Genomic DNA, 16776 nt, shown 5'->3' on the forward strand with positions numbered 1-16776 from the left:
AGATAGTAATGTGGCTAAAACGTCTATCTAGCGACTCAAATCTAACCCAAAAATCTTGAACCCTCGCATAATTTCACTCAACTTATCACTCTTTCAGGTTCATAGCACAAGATATCGCCTTTCAATAATGTTTTCTTTTTTATAAGTTGGTATATCCGATTCCCCCCAAACTACGACTACACATTATTTCGAATCTAATAATTAAAATAGTCTATAAAATAAATGTCACATGATACAACGCTAAAACGAAAAACAAAAATAAACTAACAAAACGTAAACACTCTTTTTTATGTATTTTTTCCTTCTCTTTTTTTTTTAACTGAAAAAAACAAAAAACAAACGAACAGTCACCGACATGGTGTATAATGAACTTGAAAACATGTAGACTAGTCGATCAAATTCTTTCATATTCGCAAAGATCATTGTTGCGATGATTTATCACACGCAAATGCACGTGTCGCACGAGTAATATAGTGTACGGAAGTACGAGTATCGATCCCACGAAAACTAGTAATTTCAACGATCAAATTAGCTGGACACGAATTGATTCCAAAGTATCAATGAACGATTATTACTAGTAAACTAAAAATTAAACAATGACAAGAAACGATAAATCAAACAAGTTTAATCAATAAGAAAAAGCAAACAATCCTAGATAACAATTCAAAAGTAGCTAATCAATGAATGTGACAAAATGCACGGCTAATAATCAAGCAAACATGAAAGGAAACAATAGACACATATTAGAGAATCATCAATGCGTTAGTATCGGCTTGGGCTATATCACATCCCCATAAAAACTAGCCTCTGCACGAATTCGAAATCAAACCTAAGCATAAAATAGTAATAAAAAGAAAAGAACAAACAATAAAACCATAAAAAGAATTCATATTAAATAAAAAATTCAACAATATCTAGAGTGCAACAAAGTAAATAAAAAGGAGAAGAAAAAATAATGATTGAATTCGGAGAAGAAGAACTCGTCAGGTTGTCAATTCCGCTGAAGAACACTTTTTTCGTCTTCCAAAAGCTCTCTGAAACAACCAGACATTATTCTCAAAGTAAAATGACCTAACCTTTTGGTTTCTGAGAGTCTAATTCGTATATAACATGTTTTGGGTTATTTTTAGAGCCTTCTGGGCCTTTAGATTTGATCGATCGGCTCAACAGAGCAAAATCGTGAAGCTTGCTGAGCTGTCTAGGGCTTCTGCGCGGCGCGCACTAAAGGTTTGCGTTGCGCATGGGGCACCCAAAGGTGGCCTTCATACACTTCGTTTCCATGCTTCCAAGACTTGTTTTTGACTTGTTCGATACCCTGATTACTCTGTAACATCACGATAGGCTCTAATAACACCCTTAGCACAACAAATCGCTCTCAAACTTGAAATTCACTAAAAAAAACATTAACCACACCTAAAATCACTCGAAAACGCGTCAAATCCAAGCCGAGAAATTAGAATTTAATGAGTATAAAGTGCACCTATCAATCATTAAAAAAAATTCACTCAAGGTTCTTTTTGGGGATTTTAAACATTCTCGTATCGGCTTTTTTTTTTTTACTTAAAATGAGAAAAGAATAATGTTCGGCTATTTCTGAGAGGGTGGTAGTGGATATACTGCATGTCGGCTTTTTGGCTCTTATCGGTCCAAATAAGGCCTATTTCCTTCCAAGGCTCATATTGAGAAACATTTCGCCTTGAAGATGGCTAGCGAAATTCTTGGTGTTAGGCATCTAAGGACGTGATTGAATCCATAACAAACTATTCTAAACATGAGGACAAGCATGTGCAAACGGGAAAAGTCAACCAAAACCGTGCTGCTCAAACCGCAAGTCAATCATATTGAACCACGCATAAAAAAAATTAAAATTGACTCAAACTCGGAATGCTTCAAAAGCTATTATATCACTGGCAATTAACGTGCGAGAACACCTAACACTGTGACTAACAAGCGATCATCAAGCAAAACTCATAAAATAAAAAACCAAATAAAAAACCTAACTAAAAAAAGCACCCTCACAAAGTTAGTTTAGCCCCCTAAAACTAAGAATCTACTTTGTCCCTAATGTAGAGCAATAAAGGCACGGGAGAAAAAAAAAACTTACCTCGCGAGGGTGGTAGAACTCCTCTACATGTTGCCGTCCTGCTAGGACGACGATAGACCTTCTTTTTTGTCGTTGCGTGCTCCTTCGTCATTTCTCTTTTTTTTTTCTTCGAATAGGTTTGGCCAATTTTGTTCAAGATTTTTCATCATTTATGGTATTTTGGCTTTTTTCTGGTTCCTTTTACAGGTATTTTCAAGGCATATTCCGTACTTTTGTCTCCAAGAACAAGTGGAAGACGCCTTCAGGTTTACAACTAATGGGTTTGAAAGTTGATGATGTTGGGATCCATGGATCTGTTTTGATGTTGATAAATATTCCATTTCCTATCTTCCATTGAAGACCTCTTTGTAGTAATTTATTTTCACATTTAATGCCACACACCAAACTATAGAAGAGTGATGACCGCTCATTTGAGGTTTGAATAAAGGAGGTATCCGGATTTAAAGATCTTGGCAAGAAGTGATTATGGATCGTTAAGAATTCTCCATGCTTGTTTTGCCAATAAAGCTTCATTAAAACCTTCAAAAGAGCGCAAATCTACTCAACCTTCCAACTTTGATCGACATATGGATTTCATGTCATTGGAAGTTTCGTCTATTCATTAACGAAAAAGTTCATTACTTAAAAAAAAAGGAAATATATATTGCGGATTTGGTGCTAATTAATATTATTTACGCCGGAAGGAAAAGATTTGTTTATACATATTTGTTTTTAATATTAAAACATTCCCAAAAAATAAACTCATCGTGTGTATATTTTTGAAAAATTACACGAACCAAGTCACGTGAAAAGTTGGAATTGCAAACTAGCCAACAGTTTAAAAATTTGGGTTTAAAATTTAAATAGCCAATTATGATGATGAACCAAATATTTGGTTAAACTTTTTACCTTTTTATTGAAATTTTTGAAATAAAAATAATTAATGAAAAATCAATTATCATTACAACCTAATACGTGAAGACAATCAGATCACTCTCTCTCAGCCCTAATCCTCGAACAAAACACAACAGCACACGACCCAAATACGATTCGGCCCCACTCAACTCACGGAGCTCGATTCTCTCCAAAAATGGCAAAAAAGAAGGTGAGCCAAAGACCCAAAAACGACAATGGAGCCAACACCACTCAGCTTCCACTCCATCGCCAGTCCTCCGACGCCGTCTCCGCCGCCATGGTCGATCCCCCATCCGACAAGTTTCAAAGCCTCAAAGCTCTGAACTCTCGCCTTCTGAAGGAGACCGTCGACTGAAGGAAATAGATATCGATTCTTTGTTCGGAGAAAAGGACTCGCTCCAGACCGAGCTCGCCAGTTATGGTGGCTATGCAGCGCCGTCAGAGACTGCCGAATTTTTCTCCCCAACGGTCCAATACTCCCACCACTCGGCGAGATGGAGGGTGAGGAAGGATTCGCGCTTGTCGAGTAAAGACGGTGAGATTCCCAGATCCTCGATCTGATCCGATTGTAAGTGAGAGTGGCTTCAAAGAGAGTAGCAATCCCGTAACGATTTTTTTTTTCATTTGACATGTTTGTTTATTTTCTTTTTGAGAGCCTATCGCATCCATAAAGTAGTCATGTGCTACAATTTAAGGAAAAATTGTATGAACTAGCCAATCCCAAACTATTGCTTTTGCGAAATACCCATAGTTTTATTTGTTTGGTAAAATAGCCATCTCTCAAAAACTTTAACCAGATGATTGAATTGGCTTCGTCCTCATCGACGGAATCGGCTTCACTCTCGCCGCCAGGGGAATCGACTTCGTCCTCATCGGCGGAATCGGCTTCGTCCTCCTCGACCACCACTCCCTCCGCGATCTCGCCGCCCTCGCCGTCTCCGTCATCGCCGCCTCCGGTGACGACGTTGCTCGGAGAATGGTCTTCGAAGAAGGCGCCCTAAGACCGTCGAGTCTTCTCCCGCATCGATCCGGTTTCGCCGCCGCCGTCGGAGCGATCGGGAACATCGCGAGCGTCGAGGACGCAAGAATCGTGTCGCCGAAGAAGGAGATGTTTCGGTTCTGCTTCAGATCCTCGATTTCCAGATTGTCATTAAATTTAATCCTGCCTCGATTAATTTTAATCCAGCCGTCATAAACCTTACATTATGTCTTTATAGTTCGTTGGGATTAAATTTAATCCAACCTAGATTAATCTTACTTTGGCTAGTTTGCTTATAGTTGACAAACTATGGCTATTTTGCAAAAGCTTAAGTTCTATTTGGCTATATAGCCGCTTGAAGCTTGGTAATATATTTTACTAAGGCAATTTTCTGCCAATTAAACAATTTATTTGTGTTAATATCGGTATATTTGTGTTTATTTGCGTTAATGTCGATAAATTATTACATAAATGCAGCCTGAATAAATATGAGAGATTATGACGCAGACTTTGATTGCCACTGTGAAGCTTTCTTGGTCGGTCAGATCAACGGTAAAGATTGTCCCTAATATTTTTATACGTTAATTTTGGTAAATGATGATAAATGATTAATTTATTAAAATAAACGAAACATTTAGTATCAAGTTTGAAATTTGTTAGAACATTTTATATTTTTTTTACATAATATATATATATCTATATATATATATATATATATCCTAATTGTTTCGAACTTTCTCTCTTTGGAATATATATCATTTATATATCCATTAAAGGAAAGAAAAAGAAAATATGTCGATACATGAACTGACATCTAAAATTAGATTATTTTTAAGACAACATCATGAGATGTTAAGCTGAGCCCTTGAGTTTATTACGCTTAATAGTAGGATCATGAATGCCTTGATTGTTGGACACGTGAGATCCTTCTTCATTCATTCTTCTTCTTCTTTTTCTTTGCTATCTTATTCATAATAACATTCTCTTAATCCCTTATTTGTTTTTTTCAGTGGCGTACGTGATCATCATTTATCGATCGATTAGGGCGAAAGAAGTAAAAGAGAGAGAATAATGGACGCGACTCAGCGGGTGGTATGTCAAGAAGATTTTTTCAACCCTTTGACGTCGATGGGCATGCAAATGTCGTGCATTCTCGTAATTTCACACTTCTTCCACCTCGTCCTCAAGGGCTTAGGCCAACCTGGTCCCATTGCTCAGATTCTCGTACGCATTATTTCACTCTCCTACGAATTCCTCTTTTATTTAATAATTTCATACAGCAATATCGTTTAATGAGGTCATTATTGGGTAAATTCCAATGCTTTTTTTCTAATTGAATTTGTGAATATTCTCCGGGAAACATAATCTGTTATTTTCTATGTTCAATTGTACTTTATAAGGACGGCTCTAAATCCGAGTTAAATATACATTTGAAATGAGAAATAAAAAATAAATAGGTCCAGCCAATGCAATGTTCTTTTGTATTACGAAAATGCAAATGTTATTATTTTATTATTTAGTTCCATATTATTATGGCCAAAAGTTCTGAGCATGATAGGCTATCATTTTTTTCCCCTCAGCTGAAATTCTTTACAAAATCTTATTTTCACAATTTGTTTTGATGCATTACTGTCGCTTACACTTTATTTGGCTGACCTTACAAAGTAGAAAAAAGATAAGGAAAATTAAAAGCAATATTATATATATATATATACACATATTACATATATTTGTGTAGTTTGTTAAATGTGAAAAGGTAAATAAAAAGTTTAGAAATTTGAGGAAACATGTACATATTTTAATTAAAATTGAGAGTGAAAATAGAAAAAAAAAATTCAAATAAATTTGTACATGCACTGGAGTCATATGTATGTCTCTCATGGCGCTCTCTCTGTATTTTCTAACCCCATAAAAAAAAAACTTTAGAATCTTATGTTTTCTCGTATTGTCATCTAATTTTCTTTAAAAAAATTTCTTTCCAATGTAAAACACTAGCCCTAATATTCTATTTGGTATGAATAAATAATATATGAATCGTTTTAAAACGAAAATTGATGAATTTATTATATTAGGCAGGCTGGGCTGGTTCTAGGCCCATCCGGCCTGTCGAACCTGGCGAGAGTGCGCGAATTCTTCTTCCAAGCCTCGGCCGCCGAGTACTACGAGGTCTTCGGCTTCTTGTGCCGCATGATGTTCATGTTCCTGATGGGCCTCGAAACCGACATCCCTTACATCTTTCGCAATCTCCGCCGCGTCTCCCTTGTCTCGTTCTCCGGCCTCGGCGTGGGTGCCGTCTTTGCCTCCTCGGTCTCCTTCTTCCTCCACCAACAGCTAATGATGAGCGACAAGAAGCGTCCCGGTTTCATCTTCGTCCTCGTTCTCATTGTCTCCTACACCGCCTCCCCCGTGGTGGCTCGCCTGGCCTCCGACCTACGCTTTGCCGCCTCTCCCGCCGGGAAGCTCGCCGTGGCCTCGGCCGTGGTCAACGAGCTCGTTTGCCTCGCCGCCTTCACCCTCGTCCTCACCTTCAACCACAATACGGTCCTCCGCAGCATGGCTCTCACCCTCTTCGTCATCGCCGTGGTGTACTTGGTCAACAGGTACGCCACGGCATGGTTCAACCGCAGGCACAGAAATCAGAAGCACCTCAGGTACACTAGGTCAAAATAGGCCTTTAGACGCGACAAAAATCGCGTAAAAAATCTCAAAGTCGTGTTTGTTTCTTAAACAGACGCGACTTTAAGTAGCTTTATTTTTTTTCGTAATCTTAATTATTTTATTTGTTATCGTAATATTTTAAATTTATTACTCTTAAGTTGTTTTCCATTTTATAATACCATTTTTTTTTACCTTAATTTATTGGGTCTTTTAGCTATATAGCCATTTGCTTATAGCGTTTTGTCTTTTTGAGCGCCGTAAATAAGTTGATATGACTATTTACAAAAAAATTATAAAAAAATTGGTTATCTAACAATTCTTAGACTTTGGGTGGCTTATTTGACTAATTTTTTGTAATTTATTTATGTGAGTTGGGTCCCCTTTAAGTTTTGTTGTTGGCTCCGCCCTTGCAGTAACACCGAGCTTCTCTCGATACTCTCGGTTCTGATAGGAAGCTCGATGATGGTTGAGATGCTTGCGGGGAGTAGCGTTCTGACGTGCTTTGCAATCGGGGCCTTGTTCCCGAAGGAGGGGAAAACGGCGAGGACTCTTCATCAGAAGCTGAGCTATTCGGTTCACAACTTCATATTGCCCGTCTACTTTGGGTACTTAGGGTTTCAGTTCAACGCATCGCGGCTGAGGAGTTTTAGCAGCGTAATGATCTTGGTGATCTTGGTGGTACTCAGTCTCGGGAGCAAGATTACGGGGACGCTCATTGCGTGCCGGTACCTGAAGATTCCACTGAATGAGGGCGTCTTTGTTGGGTTTGCTCTAAATCTCAAAGGCCATGCTGATCTCTTGTTCATCGGCCAATCCACCAATAATTTGATCGTGAGTGACCTCAAATATTATTTGTGAATTACAAACTTTAGTTATTTTTCATCAAATGCCTTCGTCCCCATTTTTTTTTTTTACTCAATATTACACCTTACAATCACAAATCCTCTCATCAATTAATATATATCTCTTCTGACTACACATATTATTACAAAATCACTTTTTTTTTTTTTAACATATTGCTCAAAATATAAATACTTAACATTATTGAAATATAATATCAGATAAATTACTTATCAGCTTTGTCAATTAATGTTAAGTGCATTTTTGTTGTAATATTATTGGTCGGGTCAGAGAGATCTAAATATATATATATATATATATATATATATATATATATATATATATATATATAAAAATAAAAAAATCTGATCCTAATTATTACTTAGGTATTCTAAGTTACATTCAAAATGAATTAAATAAAAAAAATTAGTGGATTTTAATTAATTTCGTAAATCATGATAAGTATCTATCAATTAATAAGCATCTATCTTGTGGCTACACATATTATATTACAAAATCATCTCTCATTCAATAGTTTTTTATTTATTTATTTTTATTTTTATTAATTTTAAGTGCATGTTTTTTATATAAAAAAAATTTTAATTCATTTTTTTCCGGGTCGTAAATAAAAAATGTAACATTCTTGGTCAGAGAAATCTTAAAAGATATATATAAATGAAATAATCTAAACCTAACTAATATTTAGGTATTCTAAGTTATATTCAAAATAAAAAAATAAAAATTATTTGTGGATTAATCAATTGTTTTGTAAGTCATGATCAAGGACGAAACCACAGCCCCCTTTTCAAAGTTTTCTTTTGCACTTTTTACGCATTTTGCATAAATATTTACATTTTGTTACCTTAAAATTTATAGACCAATCTTCTCTGATCTTAACGTTATTTTGCGTATTAGCCTCCTCTAATCTAGTCCCTAATTATGATATTACTACGTTTCGAAAATAAATGATGATTCACCCCCCAAGCATTTATCTTATCTTGCGCTTCTTATTTTGTGAGGTCTCTTCTTACGCGAGGACATGAACTCAATCACCGAGACAACGATTTGTCTCCATTATTTAATATTTACAAAATCTCTTTGTAATTTGTGTTTTAAATGTTCCATATAATCAAATAAATAAACGACGATTCAACTCTGGTGGGCAGGGTTGGAACCCGGAGGCGTACAACCTATTGCTGATAAGCATCGTGATCAACACGGTGGTCTCCGGCCCAATGCTGGCCCTCCTGATGCGCCGCGAGGGCCGCCTCTTCGCCCACACCCAAACGAACCTCCAAGACGCCGACGCCGAGACGTCCTGCACCCTCCTCGCGTGCGTCTACGGGCCCCGCCACGTGACGTCCATCCTCGCCCTCGTCTCCGCCCTCCTCGCCTCCGCCCCGGCCACCGCCCCGCACCTCCTCCACCTCATCGAGCTCGCCCCGCCCCGCCCCGCCCTCCGCTCCTACCACGAGCTCGACGACGCCCAGCAAAACCTCTCCGACGACGAGGGCGCCTCCTCCGCCGCGTCCGAGGACGTCGTCTCCGTCCACGCCGCCGTCGACGCCTTCCACGCCGAGACCGGCGTCCTCGTCCGCGCCTCCAAGGCCGTCTCCGCCGCCGAAACCCTCTACGAGGACGCGTGCTCCGCCGCGGAGGATCTCCGCGCCTCCGCCGTCCTCCTCCCGTTCCACAAGCACCAACGGATCGACGGGAAGATGGACTCCGGGGGAGCCGGGGCGGGGAAAGAGGCCGCGAGGGCCACCAATCGGAAGATCCTCCGACACGCCCCGTGCTCCGTCGGCGTCATCGTCGAGCGCGGGCTCGCGGGGGTCCCGGGTTTCGCGCAGCTTCTCGACGCGCCCTCGCCGGCTTCGGCGGCGGTGCAGCAGGTGGCGGCGCTGTTCTTCGGGGGTGCGGACGACCGGGAGGCGGTGGCGTGGAGCAAGAGGATGGCGGGGCACGGGCGGATCAATCTTACGGTGATTCGGTTTCTGTCGGACGAGGCTTCGTCGGTGAGGCGGGTGGACGGGAAGGTGGATGATGATGATGTTGAGGCCTTCATGGCCGTGGCCGAGGTTGATCCCGGCAAGGACCTCGACAATGCCTTCCTCACCGAGTTCTACAACCAGTAAGTAGTATCACCATTTTTAAACACCTACAAATTATGACATCATTTCATTGTGATCGGCAGAAAAAAAAAATGAGTATGTATAATAAGAGAAAAAAAGATGGTGATATAAGTCGTAACGTAAGAAATTTAATTGAACAACAAAATATGAGACGTGTGATGCTCGGATTAATGTAAGGTGTTAAAAAAAATGATTTTTGATAAATCTTCACTGCACAAAAAAAAAAAAAACATATATAATTCATTTGTCTTTATTTCTTCAACAAAATATTTTCCTTTGCGAATTCTACAACCAGTAAGAATCAGCATTTTTTTTTCTAGGTTGCTCTAATTAAATTATGACATGATTGTGATCGCAGAAAAAAAAAACGTATAATAAGAGAAAAATATGATTATAATTCATAACAAAATTATTTAAAAGATAAAAAATACACAAAAATCAGACACGTGATCATATTAATGTAATTTGTAGGTGTTTAAAAAATGACAAGATTTTCGATAAATCTTCTCCGTAAAAGAAAAAAACAAATAAAAATAAACATGCATGAACAAAATCTCTTGTCTTGTCTTAGTTGCATAACATGAGATCATTTTCTTTGTGCTAAACATCATAATTTTGATGATTAATTATCATCTTTAGTATAAGTTTGTACGAACGTAAAGACACCTTTTAATTTAAATTATAACAAATTACCTAATAAAGTTTAGAGATCATATTGAAACATCAAATCAAACCACCCGAATTAATCAAATACTATTTCACACTTTTATCTACGAGTAATTAATCACTATATATTGGTTTTGATTCTTCCTAGCTACATATCTCTTTGTGTATAGGTACGTGACATCAGGGCAAGTAGGGTATGTGGAGAAGTACGTGAACAACGGGGTCGAAACGGTGTCAGCGCTGAGAGACATTGGCGACATGTACTCGCTTTTCATCGTTGGGAAAGGCGGGCGAGGCCACTCCCCTCTCACCACCGGCATGAGCGACTGGGAAGAGTGCCCTGAGCTCGGCACAGTCGGCGACCTCTTGGCATCCTCCGAGTACAATGTCAACGGCTCCGTCCTCGTCGTCCAGCAACACCAAACCTCAAATAAGGATCTCACCCATGATTAATATATAATCCAATAATATATATCCCCTTTTTTTCATTTCTTTATTTTATTTTACAAGGTTAGGTGAGAGTGTTTACTATGCTATTATTAGCATATATAATATATTAGTCATTGTTATTATTATTGTATTTAAGATTATTTCCTTTTTTTGTTGTATTAGTGTTATATATACCCAGACTACTCTATTTCTTTGTAATGCAATTCATTATTCAGACTTTTTAATTTTCTCTGAATCCCTAAATCTTCAAGTATATGACCCTGATTTTGTACTGTCTAGATGTATTTTAATATACATTTTGACACTTTTAATTATGTGATGGCAATTTTGATTGAAGTTAACAAACGAATGTACGTTCCCTAATTAATGGCAATAATCCGTCAATAAAACACATTTTTCTTTAACCATGGATCATGAAGATGCGGAGGAGACGAATGTAGAGACCGCCTCGAAGAACGAGGAAAACGCCTCAAAGAACGCCGTGGAGAATGCCTTGGTGTGTAGAGACGTTCTCCGAGGCGTTGACGTGAGAACGTATGCATGTGTTCAAAACTTTACATATAGGGTTTTGTCTTTCAAAATTTTAATTTTACTATTGAAGCGGGTCTAAACTCAAAACAGTGGCATTTACTCTTGTTAAAAAAAAAAAAACATACACACACAATGGCTTTTATTTATTTAATTTCTAATTTCAATACCACACTTTCACTACCACCAAATTGTGTCACATGCCCATGAATTATGTTCCATTTTTGTTGGCTTTAGATTTGTAAAGTAAATTCTAAGCCAATCCATTAAAGTCTTGTGTGATTAAACTCTTTTTTCTTTTCTTTCTGAAAGACATTTTTTTCAGGAGAGTATTATTAACCAATGATACAATAAAAGAGGTATGCAAATATGTGGACTAAACAAATATAAAAATATATTATGTCACCACAAAAACACATCCCAAAATTAAATAAATATGACAATGCTATCCCGTGGAATTTGATCTCACCTCTTTCATGTAAGAACAGAAGTGATATTGACAGTTGCCTAGATACTAAATTGATATGAATACAAACGTGCCACTATATTCATATCAATGTGAACATGTATATTCAAGAAATTAAATTAATTATGGGATAATTAGGTCAATAGCTCAATAACTCATCCTCCTTTTAAAAATTAATAAAAATTTCATTTTATTAGGAAAATAGTCACCAGACCGAAGTTAATTAAATTAACTAAACGGTTAATCAAATTAATTTCGGTTTGATGGACTATTTTATTAATAAAATGAAATTTAAGCTAAATCTTAAAAAAGAGGTAGATAATTGACTAGTTACAATAAATATTTGATTAATTATAATATATTACACAATAATATTAGTACCTTAATTTTGTTTAATAAGATAAACAAAAATGATATTTTTTTTATAATAATGTTAAGTATTTATAAGACATCAATAATAGCTTGATCTAGCCATTTTTCCTAGAAAATCCGTGGTAAAACTCATAAATGTGGATAATGGTAAACGATTACTCAATCTTTAGTTAAACTAAATAAAATGATAAAGTTAAAATAATTTTTTTTAATTTATTGCACATTTATAATATAAAATACTTTACAATTCCATTGTGTCATTAATACGTATGACTTTCAGTCGTCGGGATCTTTTAGTATACTTAACATATATCTGCTCTAAGCTCTAACTAAGATAAATCATATCTAATACTCGCTCAAAAAAAAAAATAACATATATATTATTTAAAAAAAAACTTCGGAGTATAAGTATGAAATTACTAAATGTGATGTTAGATGATTGTTCAACTAATTGGTGAAACAATTTATTGAATAACTGATTATTTTTAGCGAATTAATTAAATCAACAATCAAATAAGCAATAAAGCAATAAATGACACATAGAATTGGTAACCATGTTCGGTGATAAAACAATCTACTATCTCAAAATTTAAAGGTATATGCTTTTGGTTTAACTACTCCCTTTCAAATACCTCTCGACTTTGACTTCTTCAATGAATTTGCAATATGAGTTTCTCTTAGATCTGAGACTCCATTTCACTTTTAATCAATTCTCTCCCGAATATTGACAAACACATTAATATAAAATAAAAACACGCTCTCACTAACTCTGTACAAATAAAGATACAACTGTATACGGGTCAAACGGCTATATAACCAAATAGAACTTAAGCTTTTGCAAAATAGCCATAGTTTGTCAACTATAAGCAAAATAGCCAAAGTAAGATTAATCTAGGTTGGATTAAATTTAATCCCAACGAACTATAAAGACATAATGTAAGGTTTATGACGGCTGGATTAAAATTAATCGAGGCAGGATTAAATTTAATGACAATCTGGAAATCGAGGATCTGAAGCAGAACCGAAACATCTCCTTCTTCGGCGACGCGATTCTTGCGTCCTTGACGCTCGCGATGTTCCCGATCGCTCCGACGGCGGCGGCGAAACCGGATCGCTGCGGGAGAAGACTCGACGGTCTTAGGGCGCCTTCTTCGAAGACGATTCTCCGAGCAACGTCGTCACCGGAGGCGGCGATGACGGAGACGGCGAGGGCGGCGAGATCGCGGAGGGAGTGGTGGTCGAGGAGGACGAAGCCGATTCCGTCGATGAGGACGAAACCAATTCAATCATCTGGTTAAAGTTTTTGAGAGATGACTATTTTATCAAACAAATGAAACTATGACTATTTTGTAAAAGTCATAATTTTTTTTTTTTTTTTAGTAGAGGCACTATCGGTCAGGATTACATGATATATTAGCAGTGCAAAGCGCATGTGACACTATCGGCCAAGATTACATAGTAAGTGGCACTACTGGCCAAGATTACATACTTATTAGAATAAATCCTAGGGGGCATGCATTTCTGCATCCCATGTGGGCTTGAACCCATGACCTCTCCGTCGAGGTGTGTGTGAGATTACCGCTAGACCAAGCTAGCTACCACGTAAAAGTCATAATTTGAATTGGCTAGTTCATGCCATTTTTTCTTAAATTAATTGATAAGGGATTGTGTTGACTTAAGTGACAGATTTTAGCAACGGGACCGCCCAAAAGTGTTTTACGCAAAGCAAAACCAGAAAGACAAATTGATTAAAAAAAAAAAAGAAAAAAAAAAGGAAAATCGAGACTTAATCACAGGACATCAAATCAAAGCACCCCACCGCCATTTTCTGATATTTTTTTTTGAGGCAATGGCATTTCCGCAATTCGACCGAAATCAGGTCCACGTAGCCCTCATTCTAAACGCCACGTTTGTACCATGAAAATCCCTTGCGTCGATCCCCACGACAACAAGCTCACCTTCCAATCAACACACCTAGTCAAGGGCTCCCAGAGTTGACCTTTTTATTGAGGTCACCTATCATATCGCCCATTTGGTTAAGTCGCATGAAGATCCTACCGTGAAGTCGCACACAGAGAATCCATGCGTTACGTACCAGTCTAACTGGGGACTGGGAGACGGAACCGAATACGTGATCAACAAGCTCCGAAATCCCTTTCTCCTCTCTCTCTCTCAACGATTGAAAACTCGACGGCGTTCGATTGAAAGTTCCGAGGAATAAGCGGTGAAATGAATTGACGGCGGCGATTTCTGTCAATTCCGGTCATCGGAGATGTTGGAGGATCAAGTTGCGTACCTCTTGCAGAGGTACCTCGGCAATTATGTCCGAGGACTCAACAAGGAAGCACTCAAGATCAGCGTTTGGCAAGGTTCTGTTTCTTTTCTTGGCTGTTTCTTTTTTCTTGATTCGATATGGTTTGGATTTGAACGAGATAAAATTGATTATGGTTTTGTGATGTCTCGTTCATTGTCTAGACGAGAATTATATAGTTTCTATGTGGTTTTCTTGATTCAAGTGATTGTGTTAGGGTATGGTTTTTTTGCTGTACTTATTCTGAACTGATCAGAATAGCTTGGAGTTACCAGTGCGATGATCATTTATTGCGCTTGGAAATGTTTGTTATGCGATTAGATGGTGTGGCGTGGTTGGAAGTTGGACAATCTTCGTTTTAGCTTGATAATGTAGTACATTTTGTGCTCAACATGTTTGTCGGCGATTGAAATAACTTGGTTATGGCATTCTGATGATATTTCTAAACTTAGAAAAATGTGTTATGTGATATACCGTAGCATGTAACAGATTGAAATCGAGATTGTCATGGATTTAGAGTGAGAAAAAAATTTATATACCACTATTGCATTTAGGGGTATATGTTCATTGTGTGAGAAGTGACAGCATAGGCAACAAAGTTTTCTGACTTTAGAAAGAAGCAGAGTGCATTGGGCGGATAGGTTTTTGAGGATGCATAAAAAAAACACAAAATAAATAAAAAAAGAAATTCCTGTTATACTCCTCTTAGACGTCTTGTATGTAATTCACCGTGTTGATGATTACCCATACAACAGGTAATGTGGAGCTAACAAACATGCAGCTGAAGCCGGAGGCACTTAATGCACTGAAGTTGCCGGTGAAGGTTAAAGCTGGATTTCTTGGCTCGGTGAAGCTTAAGGTTTGTGTGAATCATCTTATCTTTTCACATAAAGTGTTGTAATAGTTTGTTGAGCTGGTTTGGATGCAGAAATTCAATTGTGAAAATCTATTTTCACCAATGACATACCAAGCTATATCCTTACTCATATTCTTGCTTACAATAGTAACTGTAAAAGTGCAAATGTTTGTTATAGATTTCAAAACAAAGATAAAAGACATGAACATTAAGTCAAGATACATGTGATGCATTCATGAGCTAATCTCTTTAAACAGAAATCAGCTTTACTGTACTTTGAAAGGCTGAAGATATGGTTGTTGGTTGCATTGGGCTGAAGATAATTTTTTGTTGTTTTCGAACCAAGGTTCCTTGGAGCAGGCTCGGTCAAGATCCAGTGGTTGTTCAACTGGATCGAATCTTTTTAGTAGCGGAACCTGCAACGCAAGTTGAAGGGTCCAGTGAGGATTCTGTCCAGGAAGCTAAGAAAAACAGAGTGCGGGTAAGACAATGAAGGCTTTTGTTTATAAACCTCTAATCATGTCTATGGCACTAACATATCACTCTTTTGCTTGCTGACATTGATTATCTTTTGGTTCTTGTACCAGGAAACAGAAATGCGGTTGTTGGAAAAGGCACAACACTTGCAGGCAGAAGTGGTATGGTTTACAAAAGCATAACTCGTGTTTCAATATATTTTTAATCATATTCTCATAGGATGAAAACTCATGATTATAACTTGGCCTTTCTATTTCCGTGTGAAGAATAAATCATGGCTGGGTTCTCTTATCAATACGATCGTGGGGAATTTGAAACTCTCAATAACAAATATTCATATAAGATACGAGGATAATGAGAGGTGCGAAATGGAACAGTTTTGAAATTTGGTTTTTCAGTACACTTCTAATTTTTTATTGACCCTTGTATCTATTATTTTCCAGCAACCCTGGACACCCATTTGCAGCAGGTTTAACCCTGGAAAAACTCTCAGCTGTGACAGTTGATGAGAATGGAAATGAAACTTTTGTTACTGGAGGTGCGCTGGACCGTATACAAAAGGTAAAACAGTCTTTACTAATTCTAAGTCATGTTGGAATTCTGGTAGTTACTCATGATCTAATGTATATGCTGCAATGTTGCTTCATTGTCTTCACAGTCAGTTGTGCTTGACCGCCTTGCATTTTATCTGGATTCTGATAGTGAGCCATGGTATCTTGACAAGTCATGGCAGGATCTACTTCCTCCTGAGTGGGTTCAGGTAGTAAAGTCTTTAGCATATATCTGCAATTGGTTATGTGTATTTGGCATCTTTGTAATATACAATGTCAGTGTTGCCGTTGATGCTTCAGGTTTTTAGATATGGAACAAAAGATGGAAAACCCGCTGATAGACTCATCAAGAAGCACACATATATACTGGAACCAGTAACTGGAAGTGCGAAGTATGAAAAGTTAAAAGCTAGTGAATTCACTGACAGTGCTGTAGCTTTACAGAAAGCAGGAGTTAATTTGGATGATGTTACTTTCTGTTTATCAAAGGTT

General features: G+C 37.7%; 2 protein-coding genes across 2 annotated transcripts in view; both read left to right on the forward strand.

Annotated features, from left to right (window-relative positions):
- The first annotated feature begins 5048 nt into the window (after positions 1-5048).
- LOC149404990 (cation/H(+) antiporter 1-like) lies at positions 5049-10726 on the forward strand. Its single transcript, XM_089607254.1, has 5 exons — positions 5049-5201; positions 6054-6628; positions 7049-7466; positions 8642-9606; positions 10444-10726. Exons 1-5 carry the CDS (start codon positions 5049-5051, stop codon positions 10724-10726), a joined length of 2394 nt encoding a protein of 797 aa, XP_089463380.1.
- Positions 10727-14036: 3310 nt separating this feature from the next.
- Positions 14037-16776, forward strand: part of LOC149404991 (pleckstrin homology (PH) domain-containing protein) — a 28943-nt gene continuing 26203 nt past the window's right edge. Inside the window, exons 1-8 of the mRNA XM_089606736.1 lie at positions 14037-14458; positions 15156-15259; positions 15603-15737; positions 15844-15894; positions 16000-16094; positions 16177-16294; positions 16392-16493; positions 16585-16773. Coding sequence (XP_089462862.1) covers positions 14362-14458; positions 15156-15259; positions 15603-15737; positions 15844-15894; positions 16000-16094; positions 16177-16294; positions 16392-16493; positions 16585-16773 — 891 coding nt within the window. The 5' untranslated portion in view covers positions 14037-14361. The remainder of the gene's footprint in view (positions 14459-15155; positions 15260-15602; positions 15738-15843; positions 15895-15999; positions 16095-16176; positions 16295-16391; positions 16494-16584; positions 16774-16776) is intronic.

The sequence above is a fragment of the Urtica dioica genome, chromosome 2 (genome assembly GCF_054948205.1).
Source record: "Urtica dioica subsp. dioica isolate 48M chromosome 2, U.dioica_male_clone48M_v1_H2, whole genome shotgun sequence".
Taxonomy (NCBI): Eukaryota; Viridiplantae; Streptophyta; class Magnoliopsida; order Rosales; family Urticaceae; genus Urtica; species Urtica dioica.

Excerpts from the sequence above, each read along its gene's own strand:
- LOC149404990 (XM_089607254.1), top strand. The coding sequence starts at position 5,049 with ATGGACGCGACTCAGCGGGTGGTATGTCAAGAAGATTTTTTCAACCCT. Across the intron at positions 7,467-8,641 it reads AATCCACCAATAATTTGATC|GGTTGGAACCCGGAGGCGTA; the intron begins GTGAGTGACCTC and ends TCTGGTGGGCAG. Across the intron at positions 9,607-10,443 it reads CTCACCGAGTTCTACAACCA|GTACGTGACATCAGGGCAAG; the intron begins GTAAGTAGTATC and ends CTTTGTGTATAG.